The sequence below is a fragment of the Marmota marmota genome, unplaced genomic scaffold (assembly GCF_001458135.2).
Source record: "Marmota marmota marmota unplaced genomic scaffold, marMar, whole genome shotgun sequence".
NCBI classification, from domain to species: domain Eukaryota; kingdom Metazoa; phylum Chordata; class Mammalia; order Rodentia; family Sciuridae; genus Marmota; species Marmota marmota.
In genome coordinates, this window is record NW_026000229.1 from 24,267,113 (window position 1) to 24,287,471 (window position 20,359).

At 37.7% G+C, this 20,359-nt stretch overlaps 1 protein-coding gene across 2 annotated transcripts in view; it reads left to right on the forward strand.

The window, feature by feature from the left end:
- The window catches only part of Rfx7 (regulatory factor X7), a 126,905-nt gene extending 115,425 nt beyond the window's left edge, over positions 1-11,480 (forward strand). For both annotated transcript variants that reach the window (XM_015480625.2, XM_048793199.1), the window contains exons 7-9: positions 582-789; positions 3,901-4,196; positions 5,390-11,480. In XM_015480625.2, coding sequence (XP_015336111.1) covers positions 582-789; positions 3,901-4,196; positions 5,390-8,656 — 3,771 coding nt within the window. In that variant the 3' untranslated portion in view covers positions 8,657-11,480. The remainder of the gene's footprint in view (positions 1-581; positions 790-3,900; positions 4,197-5,389) is intronic.
- Positions 11,481-20,359: the final 8,879 nt, after the last annotated feature.

Genomic DNA, 20,359 nt, shown 5'->3' on the forward strand with positions numbered 1-20,359 from the left:
CCCCCCCCCACACACACACACACACACACCAAAAAGAGAAGGTAGAATTATATAGAAATATCAAAATTGAAATGCATTCTTCAAAGCCTCATTTGGATGGAACCAAGAACCAGGAACTGTGCTCTTTACAAAGTAAATAAGCAAAAATATCCCACTGTGGTTAAAAGATATTAGTGTATATCAACTTGAAGTTTTGGAAAACAAAGACCCAAAGTTACTGGTTTGTAGATTTGACAATAATATATATTTACTTTGTGTGCTTGTTTGTGTAGGTTGTAAGATAAGAGAAAATATATCATAGTTATACTGGCATCCCTAACTTTCAGCTTTTAGAAAGATTTAAAACATCTGTTAGTCTGTTTATGTTTAACAACCATTTGAAATGTTATATTCAGATACTGCTGACTGCTGTACACTGGTACATTTGGGTCTCTTATATCTGCCAATAGGCTACTTCATGTTACTTTGGCCCAACAGATTTAGATTTTATCTCCTAATAAAAATACATGTCTTGAATGTTTTCAATTTAATTTCTCTAAACTTTACTTAAAAGTTAACTTGTCCTTTTTGCCTTTGTTTAGTTGGAAGGAGCTGAACCTTCTGGGCAGCTTCAAAATATTGATGAGGAAGTTATATCTTCTGCTTGCCGTCTTGTGTGTGAGTGGGCCCAGAAAGTGTTAAGCCAGCCGTTTGACACAGTCTTGGAATTAGCCCGTTTCCTTGTAAAAAGTCACTATATAGGCACCAAGTCAATGGCAGCTTTAACTGTAATGGCAGCAGCACCAGCAGGTATGAAATTATTATTAAGCTAAAACTGGCAGTGTTACTGTATTTAGAGTTGGTAGCTAAAGTAGAGATTAACCAGAAAACTTCATCTTTTTAGTACTTATATGAGTTCCTTCTTACTTCACTTTACACTAAATTCAGAGGGACTTATTAAGTCAATAAAATAAAATTCTTTCATTATAGAACTTACTGCTGTAGTTTTGTATATCTGCTGTAATATAAAACTATTTGGATTCCCCTGAAGATATTTTATTAATTTTTTCATTGCTATTTTTAAATTTAAAGAATATATGTACATATACTTTTAAGTATATATGTATGTAACTAGTGGATTAAATATTAGTTAAATAAGATTTTTTAATTACATGGTAGAATCCTATCCCAGGAAGAAAGTTTATAAATAAAATGGTCTTTGGACACTGTGACAGATAACTTTGTTTCACAAGAAATAAAATGTGTCAAGTATTACTATAAAGTAACAAGAGCAATATTTTTTAAATACCCATTCAAATGAGAATTTGAGCTCAAAGAATAGTTTTTTGAATTGACAACTAATTTGAGGAATTAAAAGTAGTGTTGGAATAAATGACTGCCTTTTAAATTAATAGCTGTCTAATTATCACTTCTTTAGTTATCAGTTCCAATGAAACTTTTGAAATATCTTATTTGGACATACCTTATAAACCTAAAGAAGAATGAATAGGGGGTAGGGTTGTGGCTCAGTGGTAGAGCGTTTGCCTAGCATGTATGAGGCACTGGGTTCAATTCTCAGCACCGCATACAAATAAATAAAATAAAGGTTCATTGACAACTAAAAAATATTTTTTAAAAAAGAAGAATGAATAAATCTGATTACTCTAGAAAATCATTTCTGTGTATATGGAAAGTATGTTAATATGAAATTTGTTTTCCAAGATGATTCTTGTAAGTATTTCTACAGTAGATTTATCCTGACCAGAATTACAGTATGTGTTAGGTGTTTGTACATGTTCATGTAATCTGTCCTCTCATTTTATAGTTCAGGACCAAGTTTAGCAAAACAGTCTCTTACAAGAGCTAGTCATAATTTTTCCTATCTTTGTGTAAACTGTGTACTACTTAAATTTGTTCACTCATACACACAAGCTAGAGAGAGCTTGAGCAGCTCACTGTAGCTATAGATAGCTCACCTGTGTTACCTCATTTAATTCCCTCAGCAGTCCTGTGAGATAGGTGATTTTTATTGACAATATTTAGATCAGGAAGCACACTTAGGGAGGTTAGTAGCTTATCCGTGGGCAGATAAGTGGTGGGGTCAGGATTTGAATCCTGATTTGTCTGTCTCCAAAGCCCAGGTTAACTCAATTATATCGTACTGCCTTCTTATCTTCTGGCAAAATGAGACTTTATTCTTCTTCAAGTTTTTTTGTTCTCTTTTTCCTACCATACTAACACCAAGAAGGGTTCAATAGAATGAAAAGTTGGGAGGCATCATGGAGGAAAGAATCATTAGCATCTCTCTTATTTCCCACTTTATTCACAAATCTGAAAGAAATGTTGAATGAATAGAATGAGTGAATTTTTAAGGTATAAGTGTAAATAAAGGTTTTTCTTTAAATGAAAGTACTAAAAATGACAGGTGTTTTCTCTTTGAAAGCAGTTAGCTTGAAAGACTATTCACTTTGCCAATTTATCATTACTCAAAACATTTTTTAAATCTTTTGAAATTTTGTTCTATATATTTTTTTAAAGATTCTTGATGGTAAGTTAATTCTTGTCCTTTGACTATGAATTTGATTTTTTATAAATATAGTCTCCATATTAAGAACAGGTTGTGTTACAAATGTCCTTTCATAAGTCAGCTGCTTGGAACTCATTCCTGTTCAGACACCCTGGCAGGAGAATCAAGACAGCCCAACTGTGAGCCATTAGCAGAGGCTCTCCAGGGTGCAGGGTCCAGCTGAGTTCTGGGGCCAGGAGGAAACAATGCAGCTGGATTTGAAGAGTAAAACAATACAATGTGATAAAAAGAGGTAAAGATGAGGGATTACTGACCAGTGAGTGTGTGGGAAAGTTATAGTCTCTTCTCTTTTTTCTTGGCCCCCCTAACCCTCCACCCCACCCAGTAGTTGTTGCTGTTTTCTAGAATGAAGAAAAGCAGAAATTGGGCTGGGAAGTATTCCAGAAGATACTTCCTCCCCTTTCTTTTCCCCATTATTTTTACTAACCACAATTTATTTTCTAATTATCTTAACATGAAATTAGCTTTTAAAAAATTAATTTTATTACACAATTTATTAAAATTTGTATCTTACCATTCCTTCCTCTTTTTTTTTTTACTGTTTATCTCACTATTAAAAAGTTTTCTCATTGGGCTGGGGTTGTAGCTCAGTGGTAGAGTGCTTGCCCCGCACACATGAGGCCCTGGGTTCAATCCTCAGCACTGCATAAAAGCAAATAAATAAAAATAAAGATATTGTGTCCATGTACAACTAAAAAAAGTTTTCTCACTGACACTTTTCAGAATATCTTAACCTTAGTCTTACTAAGAAATTCTGTTTCTTAATCTGGAATAATCATGTGGTAGCAATTAAAATAGCGGTGCCCATTTTTATGAATTTCTTGTAGGCTTAAAAGCCTGTTTTCCCCACAAAAATTTTTTTAGGATATGGAATGATTTCAACAAATATTTATTAGTTGCCTCTTTTGAGCTGAATGTTTATGAAAATGAATGAATTTCATTCTAATAGAGAAGAAGATAAGAAAATTTACTGACATCTGATAAAATGTAAAAATGCTATTTTGGCATTTATCTCAACTTGTGCACATTTATAATATGGGTACACTTTTTAAAATCATCTGTTATTATTGATTTATCTAAAACTGTCACCTGAGTTGAACCATATTTTTAAGATTTCAAAATCACATTGAAAAATGTTTATAAATTTGGGAGTCTAATACTTTAATGCTGTAGTAAGAAATTGACTTAAATTGACTGCTGAAGTAAGAAATTGACTTAAAACTTGCTCATGTGGTTGAATTGTCCAGTAGATAGCTACATATTCAAAGAAATCACGTTGTAGCTTTCTTTTATAAAGGAGGGTATTTACTTAGCTTTCCTTTGTTTATTTTCAGGAATTAAAGGAATTACCCAGCCTTCTGCTTTTATACCTACAGCTGAAAGTAATTCCTTTCAGCCACAAGTAAAGACTTTGCCATCTCCTATTGATGCTAAACAGCAGTTGCAAAGGAAAATCCAGAAAAAGCAGCAAGAACAGAAACTACAATCCCCTTTGCCAGGAGAATCCTCAGCAAAAAAATCAGAAGGCGCGACAGCCAATGGAGTGGCTAATCTTCCTAATGGAAATCCTGCAATTCTTTCTCCTCAACCCATTGGTATCGTTGTGGCAGCTGTCCCTAGTCCCATTCCGGTAATATTAAGTGGTGTTTAGCCTTTCTGGGTTGGTGGGAAGTTAATCATCTAACAGTTGTCTTTCATTCAGAATTGGTTACAAAATGATCTATAAAACTAAGATGTGAAGATCCAAGATACATAAACTATGCATATAACTACTTGAGTTATTTTCAATTGTATCTTCCCTGGCTGAACCCAAAAAAAAGTAATTGTAAACTTTGGATCAAGATTTTTTATTCACATTAAGACAGAACAAAACTGTAGTGTGAATTGATGGTAATCTAATATATGCCTGTCTCTGGCTTGCTGGATATAGGAGTAGGAGGTTGGGCAAGTCCCTTAATTATTCTAAATTGTTTCCTTATCTATAAATATAACTTAAAAGTCTCCTTTCCTTTCTCACACAACTGAGGTTATGATGAAGGGACTTTGGGGGGGGGAGGCGGGTACCAGGGATTGAACTCAAGGGCACTTAACCACTGAGCCACATCCCCAGTCCTGTTTGTATTTTGTTTAGAGACAGAGTCTCAGTGATGGTGAAGGCACTTAAAAAAAAAAAAAAAAAGAGTACATGCTGCTGAAGTAAAATGATACATTGTTATTATTGATGGTACTACTACTAGGGGACATTTTATCTTATTTTTGTTGTTCTTGTTAGTATCATTGTCATGTCATTAAAACATGAAATACCTGGAGTATTTACTATTTACTATAGAGCAGACTTGGGTAGCCAGTGGTTTTGTCTGGAATCTTATCCATAGTGATCTAGTTACTAATGTCCAAGGTACACCCATTTATAAGATAGTCTCCCTCAAAATGAGCCATCTTCTTGGCATAAATTCCACTAGATACTTTATAGTTGTTTCTAGTTTCAAGATTTTATCTCCTTTTCTTATAACTTCTTTAAATCACTATTTTAGCAAGTATTCATAACAAGGGTGAAGTTTTTAATCTTGTTAACTGAGCAGTATCTTAATGTTTTACGTATCATCATTTAATAACTATATTGCATTATGGTTATATCTTTTAAAATATGTATGTCTTTCTAGCAGCTGATCTAAAAGGACTCCCTACTGATAGGCAAACTGTTTTTCTTTTCAACAAACATTTAACAAATGCTTCAATATTATATAGGTATACAAATTACTCTTTATATCCTGGACTTGTTAAATCTGATTTTGTTTTGTTTTTTTCCCCATCTTTTCACAGGTCCAGCGGACCAGGCAATTGGTAACTTCACCAAGTCCTATGAGTTCTTCTGAAGGCAAAGTTCTTCCCCTCAACGTACAGGTGGTCACTCAGCACATGCAGTCTGTTAAACAGGCACCAAAGACTCCTCAGAATGTCCCAGCCAGTCCTGGTGGGGATCGTTCTGCCCGACACCGTTACCCTCAGATCTTACCCAAACCAGCCAACAGCAGTGCACTCACCATTCGCTCTCCAACTACTGTCCTCTTTACTAGCAGTCCCATCAAAACAGCTGTTGTACCCGCTTCACACATGAGTTCTCTGAATGTGGTGAAAATGACAACTATATCCCTCACACCCAGCAACAGTAATGCCCCTCTTAAACATTCTGCCTCAGTCAGTAGTGCTACAGGAACAACAGAAGAATCAAGGAGCATTCCACAGATTAAGAATGGTTCTGTTGTTTCTCTTCAGTCTCCTGGGTCCAGGACCAGTGGCACTGGGGGAACATTTGCTGTGGAAGTCAAAATGGAGCCAGAAACATCATCAGATGAGCATCCTGTACAGTGCCAAGAAAACTCTGATGGGGCTAAAATTCCCCAAACACCTAGTGCTCTTTTGGGGCAGAAAAGTAATACAGATGGAGCAGTGCAAAAACCTTCAAATGAAGGTGTCATTGAAATAAAAGCAACTAAGGTCTGTGACCAGAGGACCAAATGTAAAAGTCGCTGTAATGAAGTTCTGCCAGGCACTTCGACAGGCAATAATCAAAGCACTATCACTCCAGTTGCTACTCAGAACCTAACTTTCACCAGCACTAGCTCACCATCTAATGGTGACTCAATAAATAAAGACCCAAAATTATGCACTAGAAGTCCAAGAAAACGACTATCTTCTACATTGCAAGAGTCCCAGGTGCCTCCTGTAAAGAAACCAATTGTGGAACAGCTTCCTGGAATTAGCATAGAAGGTCAGAAAACGGGCAATGTTAAGAAGGACCAAAAGGTTCCACATTCAGGGAAATCAGAAAGTTCAACAGCAGGTGCTCAGATTCCTAACAAGGTATCAATCAGTATCAATTCACACATGGTGGAAAATCAACCCTTGGGTTCTGCTCTTATTACCAGTGATTCAGCTTTGGAACAACAAACAACACCATCATTGTCTCCAGATATAAAAGTAAAACTTGAAGGGAGTGTCTTTCTCTTGGACAGTGATTCAAAATCAGATGGCAGCTTTAATACAAATGAATGGCAACAAGTCACTAAGGATTCTGAATTTATATCTGCCACCTGTGAACAGCAAGATATTGGTGTTATGACAATTCCAGAGCACTCTGATATCAATGATTTAGAGAAATCCGTTTGGGAATTAGAAGGAATGCCACAGGATGCATATAGCCAGCAGCTACATAGCCAGATACAAGAATCTCCTTTGAATCAAATACAAGCACAGTCTTCAGATCAGTTACCTCTGCAATCCGAACTGAAAGAGTTTGAACCTTCTGTTTCCCAGACAAATGAAAGCTACTTTCCTTTTGATGATGAACTTACTCAAGATAGTATTGTGGAAGAACTGGTGCTTATGGAACAGCAAATGTCAATGAACAATTCACATTCATATGGTAACTGTTTGGGAATGACCCTTCAGAGTCAGTCAGTAACTCCGGGAGCTCCCATGTCATCTCATGCCTCTAGCACCCACTTCTATCATCCAATCCATAGCAATGGCACTCCAATTCACACACCCACACCCACACCCACTCCTACACCAACCCCAACACCAACTCCAACTCCTACATCTGAAATGATTGCCGGGTCTCAGAGTCTATCACGGGAGAGCCCTTGCTCCAGGTTAGCCCAGACTACACCTGTGGATAGTGCTTTAGGAAGTAGCCGACATACACCCATTGGTACTCCACATTCTAATTGCAGCAGTAGTGTCCCTCCCAGCCCTGTTGAATGCAGGAATCCTTTTGCATTCACCCCAATAAGCTCCAGTATGGCATATCATGATGCCAGCATTGTCTCAAGCAGTCCTGTGAAACCAATGCAAAGACCCATGGCCACACACCCTGATAAAACCAAGCTTGAATGGATGAATAATGGGTATAGTGGGGTTGGTAACTCATCAGTTTCTGGCCATGGCATTCTCCCAAGCTATCAGGAACTAGTGGAAGATCGTTTCAGGAAACCTCATGCTTTTGCTGTGCCTGGACAGTCTTACCAATCTCAATCCAGACATCATGATACTCATTTTGGTCGTTTGACTCCTGTCTCTCCTGTGCAGCATCAAGGTGCCACTGTAAATAACACCAACAAACAGGAAGGTTTTGCCGTCCCTGCGCCTCTTGATAATAAAGCAACTAATTCATCTGCCAGCAGCAACTTCAGATGCCGGAGTGTGAGCCCTGCTGTCCATCGCCAACGTAATCTTAGTGGAAGCACCCTCTATCCAGTGTCTAATATCCCACGATCTAATGTGACCCCCTTTGGAAGCCCAGTAGCCCCAGAAGTTCATGTTTTCGCAAATGTTCACACAGATGCATGTGCCAACACCATAGCTCAAAGAAGTCAGTCAGTTCCATTAACAGTCATGATGCAGACAGCCTTCCCAAATGCTCTTCAGAAGCAAACTAACAGTAAAAAAATAACCAATGTTTTGTTGAGTAAACTTGATTCTGACAATGATGATGCAGTGAGAGGTTTGGGAATGAACAACCTTCCCTCAAATTACACAGCCCGGATGAATCTCACCCAGATTTTGGAAACTTCCACTGTTTTTCCTAGTGCCAGCTCTCAGAATATGATTGATTCCAGCACTCCTGTGTATGAATTCCAAACACCATCTTACCTCACCAAAAGTAATAGCACCGATCAGATCAGTTTTTCTCCTGGAGATAATCAAGCACAATCTGAAATTGGAGAGCAACAATTAGATTTCAATAGCACTGTTAAAGACCTGTTGAGTGGAGACAGCTTGCAAACCAACCAGCAGCTGGTAGGTCAGGTAGCGTCTGATCTTACCAACACTGCATCTGATTTCTCTAGTGATATCAGGTTGTCTTCTGACCTCTCAGGCAGCATCAATGATTTGAACACTTTAGACCCAAATCTACTGTTTGATCCAGGTCGTCAGCAGGGACAAGATGATGAAGCTACACTGGAAGAATTAAAGAATGACCCGTTATTTCAACAAATTTGCAGTGAATCCATGAACTCTATGACTTCATCAGGTTTTGAATGGATAGAAAGCAAGGACCATCCTACTGTTGAAATGTTGGGTTAAATTGTGTTTTATAATATGTAGCACACTGTATCTAAAGACATATGTATTGTATTTGTCTTAATGGAAGTGCCTCCCGCAGCAGAAACACTTACTATTAATTGTGACATTTTAAAAGCGTTTGCTGCAGAAGTGGTTTCTTCTTCAGTAGGAAATGGTTAGACTTGCCTCGGTTCTTAACAAGTTTCTGAAGACAGTAGGCTGTAGAAGAACAAGTATTAGGTTTTAAATTTTATAATGTTCCCCATTTAATCACATTGTTTGCTAGTAAAGAATCAGCTATCCAGCTTTTACAAGAGCAGTCTAGATCTTTATTTTGTATAAGTTCATTTTAATTCATTAGTTGATCTGCACAAAATTTAGAAGAAACCATCATTTAAGTATAGGCTATTTCTTGTTGGCATTATCTTTTAGATATGAAATCATAGCTAAGGTGAACTGTAGACAAGAAGGTCTTCCTTGAAACAGGGATAATATTCAGGTTATTATAAATATTTAGGCTTGAAGCATAGAGCTACTGTAGGATGAAAAATCTCTGTAGGACTTTCTGGGGCTTCAGTACCATTTATACCCACAATGAAGGGCTTAAATAGGAGAAAATAATGGAAATAAGTATTAATTTAAGGAAAGTTAAAGCTGCACTAAATTTTTTAAAAGGAAAAACTAGTAGCCATTTATATTTGTGACCTTGCATTAGTCCAATTTTAAAATGTTGATTTTAATATGGAGCTAACACACACAAAACAAATAACTCCAGACATTGTAATTTAATAGGGTAAATACAAGCATGTTAGAACACTTTGATGTTTTATTATTTGCTAGTTGAGGTAGGGGTATTTTCCTAGTCCCACCACAATGGCTGCATATACATATTAAAATTCTATTTAAGATTTATTTTGAAGTTTTTTTCCTTATGATATTCTTAAGTAATCAGGTTTTTTTCCTCAATTTAGTGACTCACTCCTTTGCTCCTCCTGCATATAATAATGCAATTTGATCATGGGGTCTCTTTGAAAAACAAGCAGGAAGGAGATGACATTAAAAATGAGAAAAAAAAAAACATTTCACCCTCTAAGGTCTGAAGCCACACATCTTTATATCTCTAATAAAACAAAGGGGATAATAGCAGTACTTGAAGAAGAGGAATGTTTTATTACATGCCTAATTTATTTATTGTGATAAACACAATTGCAAAAGAAGCAAAGCACTCAGGATTTGTTTTAAAATGTTTCTCTCTATGGCTCCCATTTTGTTTTATGATAATATTTATGAATTTCATGTTGACACAAATCTACTCACCAGTTGACAGCTCCATTTAGGTGAGTTTCAAGATCACTTTCAAAGAGATTAACGTTAAGTTTTTAAAGCTAACATTAAACCATCTGCTATGCTATCTTGAACCTAGCTAAGCTTTTCTTTACCTTAATTCATAAACCAATCAGAAGACTACAATCAATCAATGAATATTTAACACATGTGATGAAGGGTTTAATTTAATAAGATTTTTATTGTTCAATAAATTTGAAAGGTAGGGTATTAACATATTTTGATAAATAAATGGTGCTAGGGTTGGCTCAGAGGTTTATATATTGATATGTCCTAGTTATTGGCATTTGTGTGTGTTTGCTGTTATCTTGATTTAATGATCTGTTAGGTTTTTTTTCCTCGATGCTAGTTATTTCTTCACTGTACATTGAGACACAGCACTACTGCACACCAAAGTATGCAATACCCAAAGGAAACTGTGTGATTTCTTTTAACAAATAATGGGAGTCTTTCTATATGAGACATTCTGAAAAGGAGATTTTGAGGCCATTCTAATCCCTTGTTTACATTATTAGCTTCCTACTAATATAAAAATAATGGAAATCTTTTTTGATAAAAATATAAAGACTGGAGGATTTTTTAACCCCCTGTACAGTATTGCAGCAAACTCTTTAAATTTGGTTGAATTCGTCCAGCAAACTTTCCGGGGTTCATATATTGCACTAAATTTGTTGAACCTGTGGTAGGCACATCTCTTAGGATAAATGCAACCAATACAGTCCACAGATTAAACTTTTTAAATGTGTTTCATTATGAAAAGACAAGATGTCATCAAAGTGACAGATAAAATTGTCTTATGTAGCAATGTGCATTGATCTCAATGAGATATTTCTATTTTTTATTCTCTTACATGAGAATATTACAGCAGGAAGAATTAAGTTTAGTTTGCTTCACCATGTTAATACATGATCACAAAATGTGCATGAGTGTTATTGACTTATCTTGTACAGTACTAGGTATTCCTGTAACCACTTTTTTTTCTTTGCTGTATTGAAACTGGTTCAGTGTTAACCAGGCAGGCATAGTTATTCACAAGTTATTTACTTTTTTTATGTTTACTAATTCTGCTTAGTTGTTGAATATGTTCTTTTCTCAGATTATTTTCATTGTTTTGATGTTGGAAACATTTTGCATACTGTTTATCATGATAAGACTTCATGAAGTAAATAATTTTGCATATAATTGCAATAAGCACTGACTTTTGAAGTGAAAAGAAGGAAAGTGTTGTTTTTTTTTTTTGTGCAGTGCATCTGAGGTTCAAATAATAGTCTTGTAGTACAATGTGCTTTACTACACCATAAATAACAAAAACAAGCCCTGTTTCATGTTTTCATTTAGTGCAAAAAAGTCAAATTTCCCCAGTGTTTTGTTGTCTGTTGTACCTGCTGAAACTACAGTAGTTGAATATTGCAGTAGCATTTCAGTTCTCTTTTTTTATTAAAAGTGCTCAAAATTGTTTTTTAAATGTTTTCAAAAACAATTAAAAACATTTTATATTAAACTGACTGGATCTTAAGGTGATTTATGAGATATATTTTATATAGGCAATACACCATTTTGTAAATAGGCTCAATGCTGTATTACTTTTTATCTTATAAAATTTGGGGAAGTAGATAAAAATCAGCACAAAGCAGAATAGAACTACTAATCTGCTCTTTTATTAACCCAGAACAACACAACATCTTCATTCATTGGAACTCTGCTGTTTAATTGGGATTTGTTACCAGGCATGGGGCATAGAGCTTTATGTGGTCCAAATTGCCATTTTTCTTTTGGTCTTTCATGTAATATTTCCTTTAAAATGTTAGCCTGGGGAGTACCAAGATATCTATTTCTGGAGCCTTGAATGGGCGGGGAGCGGGGGGGAGATAGAATAGAAGAAAAATTAAAAACCCACCTGTGTGTGAATGCAATATAGGCATTTCCATGAACCAGAAATATAACTGACTTATAAACTAGAACTAGGCTGTGGGTCTAGAAGCAGGCAAATGTAGCCAGAAATTTCAACTCCTGCAAAGTAGTAAAGCCAGAGTTTGGGGTGGAATTTACTCACTCTTGAGAGAATAAGCAACAACCAGCATCTAAGACTAATACATGCTGAGCATGGTGGTGCACACCTATAATTCTAGTGGCTCAGGAGGCTATGGCAGGAGGATTGCAGGTCAGCCTTGGCAACTTAGCAAGGCTATAAGCAACCTAGTGAAACCCTGTCTCAAGTTTTTCAAAAAGCACTAGGGATGTAGCTCATGGTAAGGCATCCCTATGTTCAACTCCTGGTACCACCCCCAAAAAAAATTTTTTTAAGGGTTGAAGGTGTAACTCAGTGGTAGAGAGCTTGGCTAGCATGTGCAAGGCAATCCCCAGTACCACCAAAAAAAAAAAAAAAGTTTACTGATGTCAATTGCTATATCATGCTTTCTCTGTTAGCTGAAAAATTGGGTATCATAAGTACAAATTGCCTTAATAGGAGACCGATTTTTTTATTTTATTAAATTTATGAAATAAATTGATTATAACAAGTAATGCCATAAATGAATTTTAATAGCTAAAATTATAAATTTGTGGATGGGATCATTTTATATATATTATAAAACCTAGAACTTTATATATGCCATCCCTAGAGCCATATAATTGCTTACAGGAGAAGAAAGCAAAGGAAAAAAGCCTCACTTTTCAAAATAGATTTTATTTTGAATTAGTGCTTTTTTCTTAGAAAAGGGAAAACAATCTTATATATCATGAGAATGGTATCACTACAACAGAGCATTTCTTTGAATTAGATCCTGTGTTAGTTTGCACATATTCTCGTTTTCTGATTATAAAAGTTCTGAAAGAATATTTTTTAGGTAAGAAAATTTTAGTTCAGAGATTTAAATGGTGGAGTTAACAGGGCTAGTAACAGGAAGAGCCAGAATTGATTAATTCTAATCCCAGTTCTTAACCATTATGCTATATTTCAGATACTTGTTCATAATGTCCCTGCTGCAATTTGACCTGGTGACTTCTTTTGAAATTTTCATTCTCGTTTAAAATTGAGGATTGAGTTTGGTTTTTATGAGGGTTTTATGATTCTTTAACTGCCAATGCTTTTTTGTCTTAACAGTTCTTTTTCTCTCCCAGCCCACTTTATTTTTGGCTTTATATTTCACCTGTGTTTCAAAATAGTCCTCTAAATTTTCCAAGTTCCTTTTTTCTCCTCTCTCTTTTTGGAAATGCCCTATTATATTCAGAGAAGTAAGATTTAAACATAAAATTTTGTGTTTTACACAAATTTTCAAGCACATTTCTTAGAGGAAACGTAGTCATACTTATTTTTAAGCCACTTTCACATTTTCACCAGACAATAAAAACTAGTCTCTTGTTGATAAAGTGCCTAAAATATATGTCAGTCTATGCCCGGTGCTGGAGAAGACACCTGCCATTTTTAAACATTTGCATTATAAGGAGGAAGACACAATGAACAAGGAATTCAGAATGTGATGAGGTCACTGTAGCAAACTGTTGTTTACCACTAGTGTGCATTCTCCCCTTACAGAAATTACTGATAAATTCCCTGATTCTTAGCCGGGAACATAGCCGTCTGAACAAACAACTATGTAAACCAGCTTCCCTGATAGTGAAGTAGAATCCCCTACAAAGTACTGGACCAAAAGAATGGAATCAAAAGGTTTATGTGCTACATTGAAATGTTCTTCCCACCACTGAAGTACAGATTGAATGGATAGAACTCAAGGAGCTCACTTGGACTTTGAGGTAAAGCCACATGCTGGGGATGATAAGAGTGACAAGACAGAGGAGCCTGAGGCCCTAATGAATGAGGGGAGATACCCTGTCAGTCCTGACTGCTTACTGCCAAATGTGTTTACACAAGAGAAATAAACTGTGTGGTTAAAGTCATACTTATTTTGAGTCCTCTATAACTCAACAGAAATCCAATTTTAACCAATATAGCCACCAGAAGGATTTAAGCAGGAGCTTGAGGAAATGTTAAATTAGCATCAGGATCCAGGAATCATCATGGGTCATCCCCAGGAATGGCAAACTTCCCATGACCCCAGAAATGAGCATTTTCTAATGGTGTGTCACTTAGTTCTGGACTGCTCCTTATTTTTGCCAACATCTTGAATGAAGACAAAACGATTGGTGGGACAAATGTTGTAGGTTGACTTGCTCAAATTCTATTCTTGCCACTTAAGTGTGCAGAAGCTGGAAACCCAAAAGCTATATTTTTCAGAGCTCCTACCAGTTTGGGTTCTGAAATATGAATTACATTCCTTCTACTAGACTCATTCAAGATTTGAGGTATGAAAATACAGCAGAAGTCATCCTACTTTTTAAGTGACCTTTACTTACAAGCAAACATGGAGACATTTCTCAGTAACAGGGTAGTTGAGACAGCAATTTCAAAATTGATAGCAATCTTTAATTCATATAGTCTATTATGATTCTTAAGAATTGGGGCCACATTCCAAAAGCAGGTTGCCCTTTTATGAACATTAAGAGGCTGTTGGGTGCAACAGTGGTATGTTAGCAACAGTACCAGCAATACCCCGCACCCTGTCTTCTGATGGCAGAAGTAGTTCCAGGAGGGAACAGCCCCCTGATCATCAGCGCTGCTGTATTGGTTCCAGGACTCATTTCTGAAGGCAGGGTGTAAAGTCTGTTCCTCCATTTATTTACAAGCACCCAATTCCCTGCAATCCTCTTTTGTTTTAAATACCTGGAATAAACATTTCCCATACATTGCCTCAACATGTGCCTATAAGCTAGGGGTCAAGAAAATCTGAGGTCTAGACCCAGTTCTGTTATTCTTTTACCCACTCTACACTTCAAGTAATGAGCTTCTGTTCAGTGAGATAGGACAACATTTTGTAAACTCTTAAGCTGACGCTACTATAATTGTTTAAAAAAAAAAAAAAGCCTATGTAATGCCAGACATGGTGGCACACACCTGTAATCCCAGTTGCCAGGAGGCTAAGACAAGAGGAGCACAAGTTCAAAGACAGCCTCAGCAAAACTGAGGCACTAAGCAACTCAGACCCTCTCTTTAAATAAAATCCAAAATAAGGCTGGGGATGCGTCCCAGTGGGCAAGTGCCCCTCAGTTGTTCAATCCCCGCCAACAGAAAAAAAAAGAAAAAGCCTATGTAAAAGGACAAATGTTGAGTAGGAAAAAGTCTTGTACTTTTCAGCACTCAATGAAGTGTTGTGTTTTACTTGAACACACACCTGTCAGAAGGTAAGGTATACTTAGTAAATGTATACTTAGAAAGCTAAAATTTGAGTTAATGGCCACACATAAGAAATAACAGTAAAAAAAAAAAATTTAATTTAGGCCAGACTTTACATCTGACCATGTTTAACTGATATAAACATGAGTTATTCCAATTATGACATCTCTTCTGTTTACATTTCACGTGTTTGAAATACAGTTTAAAATTTCCTAACACAACTCAACTCCACGCTGGCTGTTATGATCTCTTTAACTATTTAATCCTTCACAATCTTACCTTACCCTCCTAACAGTTTTGAAATTGCTGTCTCAAAATTAATGGAAATTTCCTAATGGGTAAACCTGTTCCTTAGGTTTGTACAGTTGGATTTGGTTCACTTCCTACCTCAGACTCCTTCATTAACAGTCTTTTTCCAGGATCAGCTTCCTCTGCCTCGTATTTAAATAAAGAAAATTTTGACCTTCTGAAATTGGCTTTTCTATTCTACTTTTCCTAGTCAATGTAAAAACTCCTACAGCTCTACTTAATGGCTTCCTATTTGACCTTTCTATAGCTCAAAGGTTTTAAAAATCTAATTCCCTAAACTAAAATTCATTCTCTTTTCCCCAGTCCTTCCTCTTCCAATTGAAAGCTCACAGGGCCATTCCTTCACTCTCCCCTCAATATCAAATTAGTTTCCACAGTCTATTCCTTTGAGATATCTATCTATCTGTCCCCCACTTCCCACCCTCCACTTCCTCTCCTGACTCTGCCTTGATTTATTTATTCCTTGGTCACTAGAAATACTGAATGATTAATCACTTTCCTAGTAATTTTGGTATAATATAACCATAGCAGTCCTTAACTCAAAAGCCTTTGATATTTAGGAGTTAATAGTATTTATATATAATAACCAGTGAGAACAAATACAAGAGGATGCATTTGTTAGGCTAATAACAAAAAGGTAAAATTCTGGGCATGACGTTAATGAAAAAAGCAAAACTTATATAAAGAAAACATTTAAAACCCTTTTGCTGACAAACTAAAGGTAAACCAGAGCAAATTGAATTTAAAAAAAGTATGTACTCAGATGGGAAGACAACATCATAAAGGTGATTAGGTCTTGCTAAATTTAACATGCTCCCCTCCCCCCCGCCAAAAAAAAATAATGATTTTCTTTTCTATAACTAGACAAGTTAAATATACATTTAAAATTAAAACAAAATTATACCCCCCAAAATATCTGGGGAAAAAAGCTGTCAGAGGTACTAGCCTGACAAGGTATTCAACACATTTTAGAGTCATATTCCAAAAATGCCTCATGGGTAATGTCAACCAACAAATGACAAAATAGGGAGGGATATTGCAACCTATGAAACATAAAAGGGGGTAATAACCCTAATACAGAAAGATCCAAAATGCCAGAGGGAGAAGGCCAAAAGTCCAATAGATAAATGGACAAAATAATGAGCAGACATTTCACAGAAAAAGAAATGGTCCTTAAACATGAAAAACTTGCTCAACCTGACAGAAATCCAAATTTAAGTTATGCCAAGATACCGCTTTGCCAGGCACGGTGGTGCACGTCTGTAATCCCAGTGGCTCGGGAGGCTGAGACAGGAGTATCGCAAGTTCAAAGCCAGCCTCAGCAATGGCGAGGCATTAAGCAACTCAGTGAGACCCTGTCTCTAAATAAATACAAAATAGGGCTGGGGATGTGGCTCAGTGGTTAAGTGCCCTGAGTTCAGTCCCCAGAATCCCACACCACCACCAAAAAGAAGACACTACTTCTTTCGTATCCGTTTGATTAAAACTCTGTTTGACAGCATCTGCTGTAGGAAACGTAGTGGAACACAGACATTCAATTTCACTTCCTTGCACATTTCCTAAGGAATCTACTAGATGTCCAAAGGACTAGAGAAAGGTCTACCTAAGGACCAGCAGAGAGCATTACACACTGATTTTTAAACAAGACCACCTGAGTGTTCAAGAGGAGAGAGTATACCATGTATTGAATCTATGCTGTGAACACGGAGATAAAAAAACAACTATAGAAAACGAGGAGAGCATATGAAAACAATTTTTTCACTTTAACTTTTTCAATCATTTTGGTGTTGGCAGAATGGGTGATTTTGCTGAGAGTGTTGTGTGCATAAAACCAGGCAATAAAAACTAATCATGTAATATCCTAGTTTTGTTATTCTCAGGTCTCTGAGGACCTGGAATCTCAGAAAAAGAGAAGAATATCAACCTAAGATAGAAAAAGTTAAAAGTCTACACTCCTGACTTTGAATTGGAAGTATCAATATGAACTCGTGGAGCATCTTGCCACATGTAGAAAGGACACTTTCAAAGATTACCAAGGTCATATCAAAAGGACTCAAGAGCCAACTCGAAGCTGCCACTGACCAAACTAGATAATCTAAAAATAAGGATAATAACTATGCCAGGTTGAAACACTTAAGATGTGCTTGAATCTGAACTTTACAGATCTTAAAAAAATTAATCACAGGCACTTTCCTGAGCCTTGTCCTGGGCTGTCTCTTTGGGGGTGCTGGAGTTTCCACTGGTTCTGGTTGTGGGGATATACAGGGTATTGGGGGGGGGGGTTCCTTCATCTGCTGATCCCTTGGTGGGGCCTGGTGCTTGGATTGGTTCTGTGGAGCCAGTCAGGTCCTCCAGGGGCTGGGCCTTTTCCCTGGGTGCCCCTAGTTGTCTCTTGCTCCCTGTTACCTTTGCTGCTGGGTGCAGGGCCTGCTGTGCAGGCAGCCCAGGACAAGGTTCAGGAAAGCACTTGTGACAGAAGAGCTCTCAGTGCAGGCAAAGGTAGCAAGGACATCAGGGGGACCCAGGCGCACACACCAGGAACCCAAAGGTGACAGTAAAAATATCAAAGTGCTCAAAGAACCTGTAAAATGGAAACTGGATCCTATTGCAGGTGCAACTGGCAGCAAGAGGTGCCAAGGGGTACCTGAGGTAAAGGCCTAGCCCCTGGAGGACCTGGCTGGCTCCAAAGAACCAATCTCAGCCCAGGCCCCACTGAGGAACCCACAGTGATGAGAAGACCACAGAAATGCCCTGGAGATCCCCACAACCAGCACCAGGGGACACGCCAGCAAGCACAAAGAGATGGACAGGACGTGGTTCCGGACAGCAGAGGTGAAAGAGGAGCCCCAACTGTGAGGAAGCCAACGCGGACATCATGGGCTACCACACTCGTGCGCAGAGCACCAGGAGGTGAGGACCAAGGCAGTAGAGCTTCTAAGGAGTCTCCATGGCCAGCAGGCCCTGGTCCCAGCAGCAAGAGCAACTGGTAGCAGGTGGCTGCAAGGGGCACCTGAGGTCCAGGTCCAGGCCCAGGCCCTGGAGGACTGGCTGGCTCCACAGGACCAATCCAAGCACTAGGCCCCACTGAGGGAGACCACAACATGATGCTCACAGCCTGAAGAGCACTCCAAAGCAAATGGCTGAAAGAGCAAAGCCTCTATCGACATGCAGAAGAGTCCTTAGGGGCCCTAAAGAAAAGCCAGTGGAAGACGGAGTGGGCAAGAGACACCCAACAGCATCACAAAGCCAAAGAAACATGTCCCTGCCCAAGGGTAAATCTGGAACAGATGAACTTCTCTCAGGCGTCAGGGCGCTGTGCTCAGAGACTGTGCCACAGGACACTATGCAGGCTAAGGCAGTCCGTGGGGAAAAGAGGGCCTCTCCCAAGGACAGAGGCAAATCTCCTGAGCCCTTGATGATGAATAAGGTTCTAAAAATTTTAACAAACAGAATTGAACCTGTAGAAAAACACAATCCCAATAGGGAAGCTGAAAAAAGGAACACAAAGTAAAAGACTCTGCACCTGCAGATAAGGGAATGTTGCTGTGAACCAGACACCAAAATAAAGCTGAAGGAGAAGAGCAAAGACCAGAGATCACTGTAACAGCAGAAAAGACAAAGACACAGGAAAAGAAGCCCATGAAAACCTCCCAGGAGATGGAGCTACAGAACTATGGGTGTTGGAGATGAGAAAGCTGCATCTAGGGGCAAAGTCAGGGAAAAGAGAATGTGCTTGAGATCTGGAAGATTTCCCAGCCTCACACAGCAGAGGAGGAAGTGAGGGAGAAAAGCATGGCCATTCCCATGGGGAACCAGGAAGAGAAGGGAGCAACCGCAAATTCAGACGTCAGGTGTCTGAGGTCCAGAAAGCCAGGCATGCAGCCTAGACTGGAGAGTGAATCTGAGCAGAGTCACTCAAGGTGCCAAGAGATGCACAGAAAACCTACAGAAGGAGAAGGACACAGTGTACACCAAGAAAAAGGAAGCAGAAGTCACCGGGACAGTGAATATTTAACAAAGAAATTTAAGAGGGAAAAATACAATAAAGTTAGTTTAGTGATAAATTTTTAGTATGATTTTTGATACCAGTATAAAAGTGAATTCTGTAAATAATGATATGGGTGTGTTTAAGGGAAGAAAATTTTTTTCGGGCTCTGGTTTGTCTTTAGAATACTGCAAGGGGTCTGCGAGGGGCATTGCTGGCCAGTTCCTGAGTAGTAACGATTTATGTCTGAGGCAGGTGAGCAAAGCATGTTTCTTCCACATTGCAGAATAAATCCTTGCTTCCTGGGGGAAAAAAAATTAATCAACCTTTAGGATTAAAGGTAACCAACACTATTTATAATTGATAAGTAAAGAGAAAAAAAATCAAATATTTATGGTGTCCTTCCTGTATAGGTATACACTGGATAACCAAGTAATAGATGAGGAAGCTGCTCTGTTTAGAAATATTTTAACTAGATATCCATATGTAGAAGAATTAAACTATATCCCTATCCCTCACCTTGCACAAAAGTCAATGCAAATGAATCAAAGACCTAGGAACTAGATCAGAAACTTTACAACAGTTAGAAAGAAATATAAGGTCAACACTCCAACATAAAGATAAAGGAAATAATTTCCTCAATAGGACTCCTAAAGCTCAGAAAATATTACCAAGAATTAATAAATAAGATGGTATCATATTAAAAAGCTTCTGCAAAGCAAACAGTGTGAAGAAACTGACTACAGAATGGGAGAAAAACTTTTGCCAGCTAGTCTTCCAACAGAGAAATTAGTATCCAGAATAAAGAACTCAAAAAATTTACCACCAAAAAAAAAAAAATCAATAAATGGGAAAA